Below are 7,692 nucleotides of genomic sequence, written 5' to 3' on the forward strand. Positions count from 1 at the left end.
CTCTTTCCCCATCACTACCCTCCTTAGCCCGGGAACCGCTTCCAGGTCGCTGCCCATAAATCCGGGCCGCGGACACCCCCCACGCGACACCCCCCACGCCTCGCCCGCTGCAAGGGGGCAGCGCCAGGGCGCAGCATCGGCTTGGGCCGCCGCGARCCCCCAAGGCCGCGCGCCGCTGCCRCGCTCCCCGGCTGCTGGCAGCYCTCGGGGAGCAGCAGCGAGGCCTCCCATCGCGGCCGGGGACATCTGCCGGCTGGCGCCAAGCACCGGCGCGACATCCCCTGCCCGTCCCTCTCCTCCGCCGGCCCGGCTGGCGGGCTCACACGCGCCACAGAGACGCTCAAAGCGCCGCTTCTCCCCGCTCAGCAAAGGTACGGACCACCCCCAGCGCTCCCCATCCCTCCCAGCCGGTGCTGAGCCCTCCCAGCCGGTGCTGAGCTCCCTCTCTCCTCCCCAGCAAGGAGACGCCGTTATTGCCGGTAGCTGGCAGCTATTTCGGCCACCGCACGCCGGGCCGCATGCCTGGCTGCGCTCCCAGCCGGCACAGCTCCTGCCCTCGGTTTTGCCTGCTCCCAGCAGTTGACCGGACATGGGTTAAAAGCAGGGAGAGCTCCGARCATCCGGCTCACCCGGCTGAGGGAAGAACTGGCTCAGGGGCACGGATAGCTCTCTGCAACTGCTCCGTGATAGGACCCGCGCTAGGAGGGGATTTTGGAAGAAAGCTCCTCTCCCCTCTGTCCCATCTCTTCCCGTTTAAGAGTCGTGGTCCCTCATCCCTCCCTCCGCCRGCAGCGGGGTCCAAGCCAGCTCGGAAAGCGAGATGTCACCTCCTAGGGAAGGAGGAGACCTGCCTGATCACCCAGGCTGGGCTTTCGGGGAGGGAGGGAAGGGCTGGGGTGGTGCAAGTGCAGCAGTACCATCTTCCTTAGCCTTCTGCCTCTGTACCCAGTACAATAAAAATGTCTTTAGGAGAAAATGGTTCTTGTACCAGACGCTTTGAAGCACAAGTAAAAGCTGGTGACCTTGGAAGAACGAGACTGTCTCTATTGTGCCTTGGAAACCCGCACAGTACATTTATGTAAGCAGCTCCAAGAGAATGGAGCCAGGAACAATAGGCAGGAGGAGTGGAGAAAGCAGAAAAAAAGAAATCACRGAGAAACTCAATTGCTTCCTTGTAATAAATGCAAAATTAGTAGAGGGAGCAGAGCAGCTGATAAGAGTGTTTCCAAGTCCCTCCAAGTCCTCCTTCCCCGTCCCACCAAGCAGCCTGTGATGGCCGGGGAGGACGCAGGGAGCAGCTCTCTGGAGCGAGGTGCCACGGCTCCGCGGCAGGAGCGTGGCTCGGGAGCTGGCGGCACCGAGACCGCRGCCCCATGCCGGCTCCTCCGAGCGCCGTGCGCTCGCTCCGACAGCGAGGAGACCAGGGCGAGCAGCTGGGGCGAGGAGCGGCCCAGCACCGCAGACTTGCCCCAGCCCCAGGGGCAGCACCGGGATGCCGCAGGCTGCTCTGCATCCGCTGCAGAAGCTCATTTCTTAAATGAGCCGGCAGAAACCCTCCGAGTCCCCTGYGGGGAGGCACCTCGGTGACAGGTGCCTCCTCTGCGCCCTCTGGTCACCCAGCGCTGACACAAGGAGCCCAGCAGCTCCAGCCGGAGAGCAGAAGTCACGTTCAGCTCGATCCCATCGGCAGAGATACGGGAAGCGGGTGCGTTTGGGGGAGAGACGGAGGGAAGAAGGGACACGGAAGGGCTCGAGGGAGGAGAGGGGAAGGCTGAGCCATCTGCCCAAGCGCAAATGTCACCTCACGACCCTTCTCCCTTTCCGCTCTTGGTGGCCACCGGCCGCGTCCCCAAGCCAAGAGCCACCACGACGAACGAGCAGGCGCTGGCGGGCGCTGCGGGCTGGGCACAGGGCAAGGTGCCAGCTCCCTACGCCGGCTCCTGCCGGGCCCTCGCGCAGGGTTTATTGTGCTTCCCAGGGACGAGAAGGCGCCGGAGGCCATCGGCCCCACTTCGGCGCCACGCGGCGGGTGCGCTCACGCACGGCGCCCGCGCTGCCTTCGGGGGGGCTGGTCCCTGCGGATCCAAGGACGGCTGAGAAAACGGGCATTCGATGCTCTAAAAAAAATAAAGCTTTTACCTGTGTGCCCTGGCGAGAGGGGAATCGCGGGGTGCCGAAGGGGACGATCCCCGGCTGGGAAGCCCCGGCCCTCCGGCTGCTCGCGGCCTGGCTCCCTCCTCACTTCCCGCTGCGGGAGACGCGGGGATCGGTGCTGCTCCGAAGCGACGGCGGCCTCGGTCCCTGCGGAAGGGGGGACGCACTCTTGGCCACCCCCGGTCCCAGCCGTTTCCCTGTGGGAGCCGCCGGCTCCCCCTCCCCGGATCGCAGAGGAGCGGCTCCTACGGAGGCAGCCGAAGCGCGGTGCTTTTATTGCCGTTTTTATTCCCCAGGGTTCAAACGGCAGCTTTCACGTCTGAACAACCCTCTGCTTCGAGCGGACAAGGACAGGGGCGATTTTTCCCTTTGGAAACGGCGTTCAGCTGCGCCACCAGCCACCGCTGCCGACCAGCGGCTTCAGCCTCCGACGAGGCTTTGGGGTTGGCGCGAGGGTCCCTCCCCTGCAAGGGCCCGGAGCTGCCACGCAGCGGACRCTGCCCCGCCAGCCCGTGGTGGAGCCGGGGCCGGAGCAGGGCCGGGAGGGATGGCCGCGTCCTYGGCTGGTGCCAGCTCCGCTTTCCCCCGCCATCCGGGCACGGAGCCGGGACGCTGCAGCGGAGGGACACACCGGCGGGGGGGCGGACGGGGAGGCCGGGAGAGGCCGTTTGGGGGAAAACCAACAAGTCTGAAAATGCAATTTTTTTTCCTCAACCGCTTTGAACGCTGAGTCAGCCAGAAACAAGCCCTGCACAAGCCAGTTGAGTCTAAGAACAAGACAGCGGACTAAAACGCAGGCAAAACCGCAGTTTGCTTTAGCTACGGCATCGTGAGCCCGCAGGTGCCCTGGCTCCGCGGAGCCGGGAATCCTGCACGGCTCGAAGCGCTGCCGAGCCGACTAGCAAGCGAACGGAATAACAACCGCTCGCGCTGTTAAGCTGGGGCACGGGCGGCGCGTGGGCAGAGCGGAGGCTGCGACCGCTGCGGGAGGAAACCCCTTCCCCGGCGCGCCTCGCCGCCACACGAGTGAGCCAATTAAGYGATCGGCTCCGTTAGCAGAGGCGCCGAGGAAGACGCGTGCCTGCTGCAGCCTAACTTTGCTGAAATAAATTGCCTCATAAATAAACAGCCTGGAAAAGCATTACAGAAATAGCCAGAAAAGCTGTATCGTAAACAAGAACGACGGCTTACGTTTCTGGAGGATCTCTTCGCACGAGGCGGTCCCGAGGGCTTGCCAAACCCGTGGGACAGGGATGCTGCAAGGGGAGGAAGCCAAGCAGGTGCCTCCCATCCCTGCGATGCTCCCAGCCCCATAAGCCTTCGTTTGCGCACCCCAGAAAATTGCAGCTGTTGCTGCCCTTGCCCACGCACTGCAGCCGGGCCCCCGCTCAGAAATGACCCCCGCCCGCCCGCCCGGGGCCCCGCGCACAGGGRCACGCGGCGCATATTTCTGGCAAATTATTTCCCCCCACCTCAGGGCACAAACCCCAAGGGGAACCACGAGGGAGACTCGCTTTGCCCGGAGACGTACAGGGATGCGCGGGAACGGCCGCTGCAAAGCGGGCACCAGGACCACAGGTCAACCCAGCCGCGCGTCGCGTTGCCTTGCTTTGCATTGCATCGCCCCAAATTTAAAGGGATGCCCCCCTTCCCCTCCCAGCCCCGCAAGGATTTCCCCCTTCCCTGCCATGGGAAAAAAGAAAACAGCCTTACTCTTCGATTTTGGGGATAAGCAAAAGGAGGGAGCGGTATTTCATTGCTGTTGATGAGGGAGGGCTCCAGAGCCTGGCAGGGAGAAGGTTGGCGGGACAAATCCGTGTGTGCTCCAGAAGTACCAGGGAAGGGGAAGGAAAAGGTGCGTTCAGCTAGGATTGTGTTTTAATCGCTTCCCCCCTCCAGAGGGAAGAAAAAGCAGGGTTTGTCCTGGAGCTGGGCAAATGGTTTTTTTCTGTCCATGTTGATTTTCTCTGTAATTATTTAGCCTGCGCATTATATTCCGCTTAGCGGAAACTCAGCGCAGCTCCGGCTGTGGCTGGCGCCGGCGGGAGCTTGTGGCCCCCTGGGGCCGAGCCCGGAAGCCCGGCCAGGGCCGCGGCAGCTGCCGCCGGGGTCCCGCACTGCCGGGGACGCCGCGGAGCCAGGGGCAAGGCTGCAGCCTGCCGTCGCGCCAGCCGCCCCGGTGTTCCTGGTGTTCCCGCCGCCCACCRGCACGCTGCTGCTATCCCCGTTCCCCCCCCAGCCGGGTTCACCGCGAAGGCAGGAAAATCAATACTTATCTTTGCAAGTATTCATTATACCTCGAGAGTCAATAAACAAAGAGCACGAGGGCCCTCGATTCATTACGCTCCCAAAGCACCTAGCAATTATTCCCCGCGCGAAGCCGGTCCCGCTTGGCAGCGCGGCTGTTCGCAGCTGCACCGCTGCTCCGCGCGCCGGCTCCCCTCCTGGCCACGTGCGCCGGGAAACCGTGCACCAGGCAGGAGCAGGAGGAGGAGGAGGAGGAGGAGGAGGAGGAGGAGGAGGAGGGTTGCTGCAGCCGGGACGTGCACACCTGAACCGGGAACCAGCAGGGAAAATCCGTGAGGCCCCCGCGGAGGCTGTGGACCGGCAGCGGAGGGACCCGCAGGCGCCGTCTGGGGATGCGGCGTTGCCCAAGGCACAACTGGGGCCGTCGTTCACTATTACGCTCTCCGGAGGCCGCTTTGGAGGAAAGAGAAAAAGAGAAAAAAAATGTTTTCCTTGAAATAAGGGGCAGGAACGGCAGCGGCAGCGCCCGGCCTGCATGGCTGCCTCTCCCAGTGCGAGCATAGCCGGAGATGCTCGTGGGGGGCAAAGGCACCGGCCAAGCGTCACCGTGGGGCTTTTCCAAGCTGCCGTTGCACGTGCTCTGCAGGGAGGACAAAATGCAGGAAAGCAAGCATGGGAAGCAGGGATTACGTTGTGCCTTAGCTCTCGCCGGGGCTCTTATGTCCTTTTTTTTGTTTTTTCTATTTAATCTTTTTCGCCTGGGGCAGCCAGGGAGCCCGAAAGCCGTCTCGCGCAGCAGCGAGAAGCGGAGGGTCCTGCGCGGTGCCGCTGCAAGCTCGGTGCTCAGCCCCTCCGCCTGGTCCCGGAGCAGCACTCAGAAACGGGGCGCGCTGCCGACACGGCCCGTGCAAGCTCCTGGGCTCGCCACCAGCCTCCCCCACATAGCGGCTGGACGTGTTTGAATTAATCACGCAATTAGCCAGAAATGCACTAATTGCAAAAGCGGGAGACAGCGGCGCAGCAGTTGCAGGAGCCCGAGTGCACCGATGCTACGGCGGCGATGGGACGGGCAGTCTGAGGGACGGGGACGCTGCCTGCGGCAGGGCTGCCCCGCCGGAAACATCTGGCTTCACCCGCGTGCTCCCCGTCCGTGGGAACCAGTTAACTGCTGGAGCCTCCGGGACGGAGCGTTTCCCGTCCCGGCTGCAGCCTGAGGCGCTCCGGGGGACACGGATGGCAGCGGGACCCGGCCCTGCAGGGCTGCGGCTGGCAGGGCGGCAGCTCCCTGCTGCCGGGATCGCCGGGATCAAGCACAGCCTTCCCGGATCCTTCCGTGCACGGAGCTGCTCCGGTTTACACGACCTGGGGAAGCTGGAGTTCTCCTGGGGGCAGAGGCAGAGGCAGAGCCCGGCAGCCACGGTGGCGGCCCCAGCGCCATCCCTGCTACGAGCGCGCCGGGGCTGCGCAGCCCTGCCGAGCCCTGGGCCAGCGACCGCCTGATGCTGTCGGACAGCGGAAGCTCAGCGCCGGCCGCAATCCCGGCAGCACTCGACCCGCTTCTATTTTGGGAGCCGGCTTGGTGCAGGCCTGGAGATGAGCAGAGAAACCGAACCGCTCCGGGATGCAGAGCCATCCCTGGCGGATCCCAGGATGCAGAGCTGTCCCCAGCAGCCCTGGGATGCAGAGCTGTCCCCAGAAGCCCTGGGATGCGGTTCTTTTTGGGCTTTCTGCTCCATTGGCTTTGTGCAATGTGGGCAGCTCTTCCAGTGGCGCTGGCAAAAGGGCTCTTTCCTCCCCGCTCACCTGCCRCTGCCGCCTGCCCCGGTATTTGGGCAGCGGGGGGTGAAAAGGCGCCGGCGCCGGAGGGGGCTGAAGGGGCAGGTGGGCACGGGGCCGGCGGTGCTGGGGGCGACGAAGCGGGGGGGGAGCACTGCGCTGCTGCCCGGCTCTTAAAAGCCGCTTGCTCATAACGGAGAGGAGCAAAAATACTGCAGACACCCAGCCGGGAGCCCGGCGCGGGAAGGGCTTCCCGGAGAGGCGGGGGCCGAGTGGGCTGCGGAGATTTATTCTGCTTTATCCCCAGGGGGGTCCAGGGCTCCCTGCAGAGCGCCGGGGGGCTGGTGCCGCCAAGACCCTCCCGGCGGAGCGGCGGGAGCTGGGGGCAGCTTGCGGGCTGCCGCTCCGAGCCACCGGCTCCGCAGCCTGCCGGGCTCCCCGCCACGCCGAAGCCCCCCGCAGCCGTCCCCGCTCGCCCGTCCGCCCGGGCGGGAGCGCGCAAACCCGGACACAAAACCTCGCCGCCCTTGCCAGCAGCTTGCAAGCTCCTTCGGGAGCCGCGGGCTCCTGGAAGCTCCCTGGGGAGAGCCCTCCGCTCTCCGGAGGAGCCACGCAAGGGAACGGCCATCGCAGTGATGCCCCGCTTCGGCCCCCGGTTTTGGGGCTAAGCCCGGCTCTCCCGCCGCGCGGTTTAGGCGATTGCAATAAACCCTCCGCAGCCTCCGGTTTCCGCGCGAGCCRAGTTGGACGCAATCCGGCTGGGAGGAGCAGGGCCAGCGTCTTCCCCCGGCCGGCACAGCCCGGCGGCGGCGGTGACGCAGCGCGCGGGCCCCGGCGGCTCGGATCACAGCTCCCCGCTCGGGACTGCAATTCGTGCAACCATCTGGAGACAAGACCTGGCACGGCTCCCCAGAGCCTTTTTTTTCTTTTTTTAATACCCACACGTCTATTTTTAAAGTGCGATTCGCAAGGGCAGCGAGGAACCCGAAGCGGCGGCGCAGATCCCGGCTCCCACGCAGCGGGAGAGAGGCGACGTTCGGCAACGCAAAAGCCGCTCAGCCCCATCCCGCGGTGGAAAACGTCCGGACAAACCGCCTCGCTGCCGCCCCCGCGTTTCGGGCGTCCGGAGGCAGCCGCCCTCGCAGGGAGCCCGGGCGCCCCACCGGGGAGAAGCCGCCTGCCAGCGCCGCCGATCTCCGGGTTTCCCCACCTCGTCACAACCCAGCGCCGCCCGCGCAACCGGCGCAGCAGCCGCGTTTGGCTCCGGGTGAACAGCAGGCGGGAACACGTCCCTGTTCGACGCCCTTGTCACCCGTCCCTGCTCAGACGCCCTTGTCACCGGCGCTCGGCGGCGGCTGGGTGTCTCTAAGCGGCAGCCGGCCTCCGGGCCGAAAGGGAGCCAAAACCGCGGCGGAGGCGCCTGCGCCCCACGGGACGATTCACCCCGGGGGCTCCGGCAAACCCCGCTTAACGCCGCTCCCGCCCGTCATCCCCCGAGAGCCACCGCGGGGACCA

General features: G+C 65.5%; 1 protein-coding gene across 1 annotated transcript in view; it reads right to left on the reverse strand.

Moving 5' to 3' along the window:
- Positions 1–4,419: 4,419 nt before the first annotated feature.
- Positions 4,420–7,692, reverse strand: part of LOC112970656 — a 19,843-nt gene continuing 16,570 nt past the window's right edge. Inside the window, exon 2 of the mRNA XM_026075263.1 lies at positions 4,420–4,854. Coding sequence (XP_025931048.1) covers positions 4,420–4,854 — 435 coding nt within the window. The remainder of the gene's footprint in view (positions 4,855–7,692) is intronic.

This window comes from Apteryx rowi, unplaced genomic scaffold (assembly GCF_003343035.1).
Source record: "Apteryx rowi isolate R43461 unplaced genomic scaffold, aptRow1 scaffold_40, whole genome shotgun sequence".
NCBI classification, from domain to species: Eukaryota; Metazoa; Chordata; class Aves; order Apterygiformes; family Apterygidae; genus Apteryx; species Apteryx rowi.